Below are 13,461 nucleotides of genomic sequence, written 5' to 3'. Positions count from 1 at the left end.
AGTGCATCTCTTTGCATGTCAGTTTTGCACCTTCAAGAGAGTTATGGGAGGTTCTCTGTTCCCTGACATTAGAAGGCAGCTTGGCTTTCTAGGCTTTGCTTATCTGTGAGAGTTGAGTTTGAACTTTTGCAAACCAGGGGATATTAAATTCATAATCAGACTCCTTGGTGAATGCTCTAATATCCAGGCTCTTACAGAAGTGGCTGGTACTGCTTCTTTTCTTCCTTATCTACAGAGAAAAACTTTTCCTGCCCTTGAAGTGTGGCCATATCACAGGACTTTGCTCTGAAGAGGAGTCTGAATTAGGTCCTTCTGGGAATGTAGGTTTTGATCTACGTGCAGCCAGTTGTGCTGAGGGAGGAGAATTGCATGTGCCCAATTGAATGACAGGATGGTTTTCAGGGATACAGAAGAATTTTTAAGTCACAGCTTCATATGTCTGTACCCCACGCTCTTACCTCCATCCTGTTTTAGTATTCAAAGCCTTTAAAGGATGCATGTGTTGCTCCTTTTTAAATTATCTGATATGGGTATGTCAGTACTAAAAAAGAAATGAAACTTTCAGAGGATTTGGCTCGTCTCAGAGAAATCTTGGATGTGGTTGTCATTTATGATAATTTTCCTAGCTTTTAGAAGTTTTTGGAATAATGACAATAGACACCCTTCAAGGAGCTGTCCCTTAGAGCTGGCAGGGAATATTTTTTCTGGCTTCATGCTGCACTTTAAAAAAAAAACAAACCCTCGAGCTCTAAATCACGTCTCTCAAGTAAGAAATGGAAACGCCAATCCAAACCTGTTTGAATCTCAAAGACCTGGATATACCTAAGACTAGCAGCTTTGGAAGTTTTAACTTCTGGGGAAAGATTAGATTTGGGGTATTGGACTGATCTTGACATCTCCCTTTCAAGTGCAGATCTTGCTATTCTGCACTTCTGAGGTGTCAAAATGAGCACTGCAGAAAGAGCCCAGGCACAAATTGCAGGGGTGTAGCCTCTGCCTCAGAGACCAAGTGCTTAAGAAGTGACTGTGGAACTTCACTGTTATGCAACAACATTTCTCCAGAGACCTTTTTTTAAGAAATACAAAGCTACAGTATCTGGAAGGACAAAAATTTATCAATTCTGCGAGATTTAAAATGGGAAATAAAAGAAAAAACAATGTAAAAACCATGTTATGTGTATGTGAAATATGTTTGAAAACTATTTTAATGGAATAAAAATAGGTTCAAAGTTTAAAATAGTTTTATTCAGGGTGGTTTATAACACTCTCTTGGAAACCTTTCATGAAAAGCAAGGGGATAGACATAAGGAAATTTCAAGGAAAAAACAAGTGGAATTATGCCTGTATATTAAAGTTGCAATGATCTGGAGTTGTCTGTCAGTAGGGATTCTTTGTGTGTTGACATCCAGTCCTGCAGTTCTCACTCAGGCAAAATTTCTGTTGACATCAGTGAGAGGTTTTGCTTAAATAAGGACCAAAATCTGACATTTGCACTTTCTTTAGGAGTGCATTACAGTGGCAGCTGTTTGTAGATTAGTTCAAGAAGTCTTTTTCAGACTCCACACAGGAATCTGTGCAAGGAACTGTATGTTCAAAAGAGGATTTTTTTTTTTTCAAACAAGCATACATGCTTTTCATACCCTTTCTAAATAACAGCTGAGTTGACAGGCTGAAAGACTCATCATTGTGCACATGGTACTTTATGTGCAACCCAACTTTCCTGCAAGATAACTGCATAGTTTAAATTAAATCCCAATATCTGCATTGCCCAACAAATGGGAGCTGTATGGTGCTTCTGGCACTTCGATTTCTTGGATGAACAAGCTTCCTTTTTCAATTTTTGTTTATTTTAAGGTGTGCATGAATTCATTTCAGATGATGTAAGTACAAATAAGAGTTTAAAGAATAATTTTACGGACATGGCAAGAGAACCTTTGTTCTTTAAAATTCCAGTTTTGTGTGTCATTATTTTAACAGATAACACAGCTGAATTCCTTGTTACTCTCAAGTACTCTCATGGTTGTTAATTTCCAGGCAAAATTTGTCTGCCACCCTTTTTTTTATTTAATATGAAGAGACTAACATACTGCCCCTTGTTTCTTTTTCTTTTTTCTTTTGGTTTTTTTTTTTTTTTAAGCTGTTTACATGTGTGAAATAGAAAGGCATCATCCTCAAGTCTTTGAGAATCAGGACAAGGAGAGCTTCCCTTCCCTGGAAAATCCCTTACCTGCTGTGGTTGGAGTGACCTATGAACTCTGTGCTGGCATTGTGGACAAGCCAGGCCTTTCTTTAGAAGAAATTGCTTGTGAGGAAGTTTTGGAAGAGTGTGGCTATCGTGTTTCCATTGCAGACCTCAGGAGGATCACTTCTTACAGGTAAAGAGCAGCAAGTTACAATACTTAGCATTTTGTAATTTCACAGATTGCTGAAGTGGCCTGGGTGTTCCCTCTTGCCTTGTTTAAGCAGAGTGTTGGAGGAACGTGGACATGTGAAGGTACAAGAAAGGTGTAATTTTTTAGCAAGTGAGAGGAGTATTTACAAAAATATAAGCAATTAGAAATATATGATCTATATGATAATTATGGAGTTGAATTCCCAGGAAGAATCATACTGTTGTGACTTATTCCAAAGACTGTTAGAAAAGGAAGAAGTTGCATTGTGCTCTTCAGAGTTTGGCACAGCACTAGAAAACAGCTCATCTTTACTATACTGGGTGTTTTCCACCTCTGATTCTTATTACTCAAATTAACAATAGAAACTGCCCAAGATGCTCTCTGATTAACCTTTAACATGATTTTGCAGAAGCATGAGGACCTGTGGCATTAGATCTCTTCATAATATTTGGTCTGTAATTAAAGCTTATTTGAATTGGACAATAATTATTGTTATATATGAAGATTTTGCGGATATGACTGTCAAAATTATTACATTGTATTTTTGCACGGTTACAAATAGTTACTGAAATAGTTTTTAACGTGTTTTAAAACATTTATTAGGAGTAAAGGGAAAAATTAATATGTACGTGAAAAAATACAAAATGTGAGTTGTTGGTGAAAAAAAACAACAAAGAGAAACTTTGCACACAGCTTTAATCCTATTATATCACATTCCCAGCTTTTAGTATTGTTATCCAAAATGTATGTATGTTTGTATTACAGAGAAAGCAGCAGGTTTTTTTACTTTCTTTATTTTACTTGACAACTCCATTGAACTAGGCACTGTCATTGGTTTTTAATTTGGGAATTGAATACAAATCCACAGCTGTCAATCCTGGCAAATGTTATTTCCTGCTGGATTAACAAGCAGTGCTTCTGTTGAGGGGAGGGGGTGAATCACAGGAGCTGTCTTTTACAACTCATTGAAACCAGATTAAGGGTTTGTTCTACTGAAAGAAAAAGTGTCTTCCAGATTTATGAGCAAAAGCTGTCTATAGAATTTCATAGGTTGGGTGACACTGACAGGCTGCTGCATGCAGATATATACATATGTATGTGTACGTATGTTTGTGCATACAAATGCAAAAGAGGAAAAGTAGAATACAATTCCTGTAGAAGGTTGTAGATTTAGTGCAAAAGTTTAAAAGTTTGACTCAATATTAATGATTTATATCTGCATAAAACTCTCTGTGTTTTGGTGTTGATAAATGTCTTTATATGTTACAGGTGGTTGTTCATTCAGTTGCTTTTTTTCTTTTAATTGCACTGACTTGCAAAGAGTGTATACAATTGGGGTTTTCTTTGTTGAGACCTTTGCAAAGAGCTCATAATCCTCCATTGTCCATGTGGACACAGCTTTCTGCCCATGGAGATCCATGCTGAAGTCAGAAGGGCCTGTATAATTTTTACATTTTTAAATTAATATGAAAGTTTGAAACCTCAAAGATGATATTTCATGGGGGGGGGGGGGGGGGGGGGGTGGTGGGTGATTTCCCATGCTCTATTACTAGGATTTTATTCCACATATTTTGATATTCCTATTAGGAGTGTCCTGATTTCCTCCAGCCAAGGATTGGCATCTTTCTGATCCTTGAGGATTTGATGCCAGGACAGGAAATAATCAAGTCATTTATGGTCTCGTAATGACATTTTTTCTGTAATGGCTACACTACATATAAGAATTCCTGGGCTTTTTCTAGAGTGCAGCAGGTTTTTCCAAGTGGCTTATGCTGCTGTTTCATGCTGTGACTGTCAATACAAAGCACTGGCATAACCCATTGCATTAATGCATATGGATGCCATTACAATTTCAATGCATCCTGCACTTCTGCTCTTATCTCCCATCCCAGCAATCTGTGTAATAGCTGCTCTGCATTATTTATTGATCCAGTGCCTCAGGTCAGAGTTTTGGGGGGCTCTCTCTAGATGGCTCCTCTTCCAAAGATCAGCCTCAGCTGGACTGGCACCAGTTGTGACAAATGTGCATCTGTGCTTTCTCTCAAGTCTGACCATTCCATGGCCTCTCTTGGAGAGTTTTGGCATACTGTCTGAAGTGTCTCATCTGTCTGTACCACAAGCAACTTTCCCTTCATGTCTTGCCTAAATTTCCCTTTCTTTACTTCAACATTGACACTCACTACTCTGTCCCCAGTGGACATGAAGTACTTCTGCCCCTTCCACCTCCTTGGTAAAGCATGTTCCCTTTATTTTATTTTTGCCTGTGCAGAACTATTTTAATTGATGTAGTCTTTCTCTTCAGATCATAGTTTCTAGATATCTGATCATTCCTTCTGCTGTCCTCTGCCTTCTCTCCATCTGGTCTGCATATTTCTTAAAAATTTTGTGCCCAAAGTGAAGCACAGTTCTGTAGTGGGGGCTTTCCTGGAAAGAGTGAAAGCATGATCTCACAGATCATTCTTTATACACTGGAGTTTGTTGTTTGCCTTTTTTGCAGAGGCATTACATTATTGATATAATTTATTTTCCACAATGCCTCTCCTGTCTCAAAACTAGGATTTGAACCTGATCCTTGTGGGTCCCTTCCAATTCAGAATATTCCATGATTCTGCATTGTCATTCACCTCCTGTCTGTATTCTGTGTCATCACAGCACTTGAAAGCAGGGAGTTGTACTCCTAATGGCACCCCTTGCTGGAATCATGGTCATCAGAAGGAAATTGCCTACCTGGAATAAAAGCAGGAGTTGAGCTTGACCTGACAGAAGGGCATGAAGAGCCAAAGACACATCAAATGTAAAGGGAGGAATGGTTTTGGCTGGGGAGGTCAGTACATTTCTGTGCCTAATGGATTAAGAAAGATGGAGCATGGACAATCCATAAGGAGAATTTAGACTATGGGGAAGAATTGAACATGAAGACCTTGAGTGGAAAAAGAGGAAGAAGAGATGAAGGAACAATGCAGAAAAAAATCATAGGCTGAGAACTAAATGTACCTGGGGAAAGTACATTCACTGTGGTAGAGAAGAATTCTCTGTAAGGAAATGAGGAAAGTACTTAGACTATATTCAACTTTGCTCTGTTCTCTTTTCTATAACTGTATAGGTTAGAGGTAATAACTCCAGAAGATAGCAGGGATTTTCCTCATTTATTATCAGGGCCTGTAGCAGTGGTTTTGGGGGATTTTTTTTTAGTGCTTCTCAGCTAAACTGGAAAGTGTGAGCCCAGTACTGCCACAGGTAGTTCATACACATGCAGGTAACCCACTGGACCCCCTTATTAAGCTCTGTCAAAGCTCCAGTGACTTAATTCTCATCACATAGAATGATGAATGATGAATAGATGAATTCACATAGACAGTGAATTAAGCAGATCTCAGACTTAATTACCTTGAATGATCCACAGAGGACCTGTGGAGTCAATGAGGAATCAGGAAAGAAGCCAGGAGTTGGGGAATTTAGGCCATTTGAGTAAGAGTCTTTGGAACAAACTGTTCCAGCAGCAGGAGGACAGTATGGTGTGGGTGAGTGAAGGAGGCTGGGCTGGGGACAGATAACAAGAAACACAAACATGTTTAGAGGAACTTGACTGGAGGAGGACAGAGGAATCACACTTCGAAAATCAGAAATATCTGTTCCTATTATAGAAAATTGCCAGACAGAAGGTGAATTGAAATGCAGATGGTTCATGTTGGTGTGTAGACAGAGGAGGGATCATTCTGAAAAGAGTCTGTATTGTTTGCAGCTTGTGTGGTGAATTCAGTATCATCACTCCACAAATTTCTACTTTTCTGCATGGCATCCAGTAACTTCATTTTGGTTTTGCAAAAAGGTTGGTTTGAATTATAGCAGCAGCTAAGTCACTTTTGGAGACTTCAGGAAGTTTTGGTGGCTGCTGATGTCTTGAGTTCTTGTCGGTTGTATGTATGGCATCAGTCAAAAATAGCCTAGGTGGTTGATGTGAGGGGTGTAAAGGAATTACCTGGTGCAATAATAAATTAACACAATGAAGCTAATCCTATTGTAGTATAATTATACACTGAGGGTTCATGAAGGCTGAAGTTAAATTCAACATTTTTAAAAGCTCTAAAAGAAATCTGTGAGCTTCCCTTAATGTTTAGGGGTTTTTTCACAAATGCAAAATTTTTTAAGTGAATGTCTTACTTTGGACTTACTCATGTACCAGATATAACAATTTTTCTTTCTGTCATGGTATCCCAGCAGTTTTCTGATTGAATCCCATTGCTGAAATTCAGCTGTGAGTTAGTTTCTTGGGTTGAAGTACTTCCAGCTATCTGCCTTGAGACGTGTTTCCTTACAAGACAAGGGCAGGGAAATAAGTTGTTGTTGTTGTCATTGATGTTATTGTTGCTATTTCAAAGTATTTTCTTTTAGTTCTTGAAAATACTGGTTGTCCTGAAGAATATTTATAAAATTAATTGGACTTCAATAACACCTCAGAATATCAGGGTAGAGTTGAACTGGAGCTTCTAATTCAACTTCCCTTCCCCTTCATTACATCTTTCTTTTCTCCCAGAGGCTGTAAAAAAAACCTCTTGGCTCTGACCTGGATACAATAGGAGCTGTGGGTTTTCAGTCCCACTGCAAAGAAATCAGATGGATTAGTTTAAAGGACCGACTATATTAAAATAGGTCCTTACTTTAATCTTCCTACATTCGTTGTTTTTTTTTTCCCCGAAGTGTACAAGAAGAGCATTCAGAGAATTAATATTGGATGTTCCAATTACTGTGCCATGGCTTTTAGCCTCTGTGCAATGAGGTAAAAATGGTTTGTATTCACAGGTTTTTATGTGGAAAGAATAATAGCCCTGAAAACGTTAGACTGCATTATAATTAGAAAGATCACCTGCTAGTACACCTGTTGGGTGATGGCATAATGTAATATAATTTTATGTTAATTACCTCTGTGCTTTTTTCCCTGCACCTGCCGCTTATAATGTCAGAACTGTACAAAGGTCCTAAGAAGTGACAATAGGGGCTGCATGTCACTGATCATCAATTTACATGCTGCATGCCTAAGTGGATCTTGATTTAAGCATAAATAACAGAGATTTGTGTCACATTTATTTGTAAACATGAATTATGTATTTACTCTATACCCAAATTCTGCATCCAGATGGCTTATGTCTTAGAAAAGAATATATTGCTTTCAGGAATTTGGACATTACCAAATAAGATTAAAAACAAAAAAAAGAGATATATTTCTGTGTTGATAAGAATGTTGATTGTGCATAGATTTTGTATTTGTTTAGTATTAACACATTACAAGAAATTTAGCTTTTAATTGCTGTCTATCAGAAATCTGTACTAAAGTAATAAGTCTTCACAAGGATATAAATCAACTTATTTGTTCCCCATGTTGCAGCAGAGGAGTAGAGTACAAAATACTGTTTATATTCTTATACATGTTTGTTTCTTCAAATTAAAAATATAATATTTACAAACATGATACATATGAATAAAATAATTGGTTGGCATAGGCAAGCACCAGACACGAGAAAAAGCTAATCTTAACCAAAGCTTTGAATTTTGGCCCTGATTACCAACGTGTTTGTGTGTGGACATGCACACGTGAGTACACTCATTGTGAAGAAAAAATTCACTGACTGTTGGCAAACTCCATCTCACTTGTGGCTTCAAACACTACTAAACCTGTTTTTTTAAGCCATAAGATACTGTTTCCCACTTCTGGTAGAAAATGTATGTACTGTATCGTTATGCTCCTGAACTTAGGACAAGTGAAAAGTCCCATTTTGTGAGCTCCATTTCCAGCACTGTATATTTCCTTATGCATTTGATGAAAGGGAACAGTTAAACAAAGGCTTTGTGGTAGCTGATATTGCCATGTTTCAAAAACAGACTGGAGTGACAATCTGCCTCCTGTGTTTCCCTTGGTCTGAGGAGGAAGTAGATGGAAATACTGTAATTACAGCCACCAGCCAGTCCCACCCCTGGGCAGAGGGTGAGGGTGCTTCTCAGTCACTGCAGAAACTCCTTCTCTGGTGTGGCATTGCCTAAAAGTGTGTTGCCCAGGGCTTTAAAAGCCATGGCATGATTTAATCTCACTGTTTGAGTGTTTTATTCAAAATGAAATATGGGAAGGCAGCACACAATCTTGTTTTGATGTGTTAAACTTATATATAAGTTACTATTGTGATGAAAACCATACTACTTTGGTATCCTTACTTTGACATGCTTACATTCCTAGACTTGCTGTTGTCAGAGGTAATGGAGGTTTCTAACTGTCTGAAGCAATGCAGAAAGTTTAGTGCTAAAAGAGTTTTGAGGTTTAAAATCTCTCAGTTGAAGTGACAGGGTTTGTGAGCTTAAGCCCTAATGACTTGACAAGGAGTATTTGTGAGCCCTGTAGCTGTTAATTGGAACAACCATCAGCTCCTCGGGGGAAACCAATCCTCAGGATGAAGAGGCCAGCAAAACCGAGCTGTGTTTTGTGTAGATCATTTGCCTTTGTCCCACAGTGGCAAATAAGTCAAGCCCTGTGCAGACACATCAGAATACAGCTGGAACAGTCAGCTGAGGTCAAGCCGGGCTTAGTAGGTCTGGGTCAGTGTGAGGCACGACCTGCTGGGTTTGGGCAGCACAGTGCTAAACCCTGCACTGACACTGAAGCCTGAGGTCTCCCCGTGGGCTGGTGCTGAGTTCAGAGCTGCTCACCCTCCCCCAGCCAAGCCTCTCTTGTCCCAGGAAGGCACCTTTATCGGGAAGGTGGCTTTCCCAGGCTGAAACTCATCACTTGCAGTTCGGGTGTGCTGACCCCTGTGATTTCCACAGATGCAAAGCTAATGAATATAGCTGTAATCTGTTAATAGGTGACTCATTTCAGACCATGGCAGAAGTGTTTTATTTGTAGTGGGAAATACTGGGGCAAGGAAAAGAGTATGCCACAGATGTGGGCTAGAAGAAGATGGTAGCAGAAAGAGGAGTATAAACAGGATTAAAGGCGCATCAAAATTCCTTAAGCAACATGCTCAGGAAGTGCAGGTAATTGTGCAAAAGCAGAGAAAATTCCTAGTGACAGATAAACCTGAAAGCTCACTGCAAACAATATTTCATGTAGCCTATTCACCAGTCAGACCCACTTTCTCCCTCTCTGCTCTCTTCCATTGCCCAAAATCACTGAAATGTGCAATGTTTTGCAAGTTTATATGGAAAATCACTTTATTACTTCTACCTGAAAAGCTTCAAAGCAACAAACCTAACTTCCGATTTCTATAAAAGCCAAAGGTACTAAGACAGACAAAATGCGAATAGCATTGATTTTTGTGCAATTTTCTAAGGACAAGCAGGATACATTAGCAGTCTGGAAATGTCGTGAAAGACAGCAGTAAGCAATACTGGAGAATATTTAATTTAGTAAAGGGCAGTCTGTGTGGATCTATGCAAAAATGATCAACTGGCAGTGTAAGCCAAAGCATTTAGAGAATGAAATAGCAAGTGAAAAAAGCTAAGATATTTGCCTCTTCTAAGAAATAAAGTATATTTTTATATCTTTAAACTTCTTTCTGAAACCATTGAAATAGGCTTTTAGAGTCAGAGACTAATGTAATGTATTGAGTTGGAAGGGACCCACAAGGATCATCGGGTACAGCTCCAGGACACTCCAAGGGTCACACCCCGTGCATGAGAGCTTTGTCCAAAGGCTTCCTGAGCTCTGTCAGCCTTGGTGCTGTGACCACAGCCCTGAGCCTGTTCCACTGCCCAAACACCCTCTGAGTGAAGAAACTTTTTCTAACATCCAGCCTAAACCTCTCCTGGCTCAGCTTTGTGCTGGTTCCTCAGATCCTGTTGCTTCCACAGGAGTGAAGAGATGGCTGTCTGTCCCTCTGCTGCACTTTGTCAGGATGTTGGAGGCAGAATCCTCCAGCATTTGCTCTTGTTAAACTCCACATGGGTGATGATTAATTCGTTGAGGTCTCTCTGCAGGACCTCTCTGCTCTTGAAGGAGTCAACAGCTCCTCCCAGTCTAGGATCATCAAATTGGGAGGATCTGTCAACTCCCTTGAGGGAGACTAGACAACAAGTTAGAGCAGTGAATATGTTTATAAATAACATCCTGCAACAGTCTGCAAATAGTGACTCTATCTAAATAGAGAAGGGATTCTAGATAGGCTTAGAAATGTTAGATTTACTGGTTTGGGGAGGAAAGAGGAGAATAGAATGTAATGAGTATTAATACCAGAATTCTTTAATTTTTTTATAGCTCACTTGGAAGTGTGTATTACTTTTTAGCTAATATCTTATGGCAAAGTTGCACCAGAGAAGAGGAAATTAGGTAATCAAGTAAGAGAGAATGATCATGTGGGTATGTCCTCCTTTGAATATGTATTGTTAGAAATTTTTGTTTGTTTCTGTGGTTAATTATATGCCAGTAGATGTGAAGAAATACCATAACTTTGGTCATCATAACAAAGGAAAGACCTTGATGTCCAGACTTTCATCTTTTCAAGTATATTAAGTGTAGTAGCTACTCTTGATATATTTAGTTCATAACAAGGGAGTATCATGTGAATAAGTACAAAGAAATTACACCATATGGAGATCAATCCTGCTATTTGAGATGTGGTGGCAAGATCCTGAGTCTTACAATGTAGCACCTTGGAAATTGGTTTTCCTTTAGAGAAAAGTTGTGTGGAAAGTGAACTGATTTCACAGCTGTAGCTATTTCATAAGGAAATGGTCACAGGGGCTATAGAAGGAGATTATGCTGTAAATTATCAAGACAGAATGTTCTTGTAGAAGTACTTCTTATATAAATTTGCTGGTTTTGTATATAACCTTTATATAATATCAAGTGGACATGGAAATACTCAGGTTAGGATCATTTTCATTCTCCAGGTGGGGCACCCCAGAGGAAGGTGTCAGACTTGACACTCACCATAAAAAAAAAAACAAAAATAGGACATTAAATATATTATACACAGTCCTGTGTTTTTCATGGAACCTGTGGCAACCAGCAAACTGCATTCTTAGTCTTGCAAGTTTTACAGTTAGTTAAAACGTGCATCAAAAAGCCCAGTCCTGACACTGGAATAAAGAGGTCCAGTATCAACCTTCAGAGTTCCTGAAAATGCCAAAGATGGTCCAGTTTCTTCACATAGATGTACAGGAATGATCCTCGAGGGGTGACACATCTTGTCCAAAGTCACAGAATGCATCAGAAGTAATTTTAGGAAAAGAATTCACTGATTCACTCCCTATTCATTATTTTTAAAAAGTGTATATTGTGTAAGAAACCAATTTCAATAGTCAATATTAGAAACCAGCTTCTCTAGTCACTATTAATTCCTCAAACAAAATAATTGCCAGTGTTCTTAGAAAACTGAGAGACAAATGATTAATTCCTGCTATGGGGTGTGATGTGTGCTGGATTAACTGAAAGATTTAGTTGACTAATGGTTGGGTAAATCTGGATATACACTCTGAGATCATAACACTGCTACAAATCTGAGAATCCTCTGTATGTGTAATAATATGGAAGCTAATTTTTCTTCTTGCCCTAATGCCTCATTCATAGTTTCAGTGAACTTTGGATCCAGATTTAATGTGAAAAGTCGCTTGTAATCATGTGAAATGAAGAAATTACAATTACAATGTGAATATTTTCTTGGAAGGACTAAATGAGTGGATTATCTACTTATCCCTTATTTAATAATACCTAAATTAAATAGTCCTAAGGAAATAGAGGATTAACAAATAAGAAGTATAATACACATCAAGCAGTCTAGCTGAAGAAAGACTACATAATCTAAAATATCCTCAACTAAATCCACTGAAGCAAATTTAGCAGGGAGACTGAATTACTTTGGACATGTGCGTGCTTACAGTGGTCCATTTGGGTCAAGGCTAAAGTTCAGGAAGGATAGAGAGCGAGTCTCAGACTGCCTTTCCCTTCTTTACCTATCCAGTCCATGAGTGGAGGACTCCAGCTGTGAATGGACATAATCCTCTTAAGAGTAAAAAATCTAAATATTTGTGTAAAAACAAGCAAACAAATGTAGCACGACAGCACACAGATAGACTGGGGAGCTTCTTCCTGTTGTTTGTGCATCTCTGTGACTCATCCTGCAGTTTGCTCTCCCTGAGGTCAGCTGGAAGAACTTCTGTTGACTTCAGTGTGTGTAGGACAACAGTTCACCAATACAAATTTTTTTTCCTTTTTTATTTTATCCCAAAATCACATATTTCCAAAGAATACATTTGAAGATAGGTCTATTTTATGTGGAGCTGTATTCAAATCTCAATATTTCTGCATGAAAGTTGCAATCAATTCCTGTCTCAATAATTTTGTCTCAATCAATTTCTGTCTCCCACATTAAGGACCCAGGTTTCCATTCCTAGCTTCTTGCTGTCTTCTTTCTGCCTAAACCAAAATTTTCTCTCTGCTTTTTTCCAGGTCTGGAGTTGGTGTGACAGGTTCTAGGCAGACTTTGTTTTATGCAGAAGTAAACGACCAGATGAGAACCAGTGGAGGAGGTGGCCAGCCTGAAGAAGGAGAGCTGATTGAAGTTGTGGAAATACCTTTAGGAGAATCCATGAAGTTTGCTTATGATGAGACTTTCCCGAAGACAATGGGTGTCATCTTCAGCTTCATGTGGTTCCACAACAACATAGCACCCAAACTACCCAAAAAGTAAAGCACCATGATTTTAAGGAAAGCTTTTCTGCTGCTGCTGTGCATGCAGAAAGCTGCAAATCTGCCTGCCTCAATCAACTCAACTTCTCACAAGACAAATATTTCTTTAAATAAATTTGGAAGTAAAATCTGAATTTAAATCTTCACACAATTTCCATTATTAGCAAAACACTAACTGGCACCACTGGAGCCAAGATTTGCCTTGGAGAGGCAAATGTTGATTTTTGTGCCAAGGTTAAGTGAATGTGTCCAGTTCTCCTTTCTCACAGCACTGTTTTGAGGAGCTGCCCAAGCCCTCAGCACAGCTGCCTCAGGAGCCTCTCACCGTGTCTGTACATACTGGCAACGTGTATTCATTGTTAGTTTTGATTTTTTTTTTTAAAGAAAACAGCAAAC

The 13,461-nt window shown here is 38.7% G+C and overlaps 1 protein-coding gene across 2 annotated transcripts in view; it reads left to right on the top strand.

The window, feature by feature from the left end:
* Positions 1-13,196, top strand: part of NUDT14 (nudix hydrolase 14) — a 57,841-nt gene extending 44,645 nt beyond the window's left edge. For both annotated transcript variants that reach the window (XM_039733046.1, XM_039733047.1), the window contains 2 exons: positions 2,138-2,375; positions 12,826-13,196. In XM_039733046.1, the coding sequence (XP_039588980.1) occupies positions 2,138-2,375; positions 12,826-13,066 (479 nt within the window). In that variant the 3' untranslated portion in view covers positions 13,067-13,196. The remainder of the gene's footprint in view (positions 1-2,137; positions 2,376-12,825) is intronic.
* Positions 13,197-13,461: the final 265 nt, after the last annotated feature.

This window comes from Passer montanus, unplaced genomic scaffold (genome assembly GCF_014805655.1).
Source record: "Passer montanus isolate IOZ18808 unplaced genomic scaffold, ASM1480565v1 scaffold82, whole genome shotgun sequence".
Classification (NCBI taxonomy): domain Eukaryota; kingdom Metazoa; phylum Chordata; class Aves; order Passeriformes; family Passeridae; genus Passer; species Passer montanus.
Note: the sequence above shows the minus strand (reverse complement) of the source record. Positions and strands in the feature narration are given on the sequence as shown.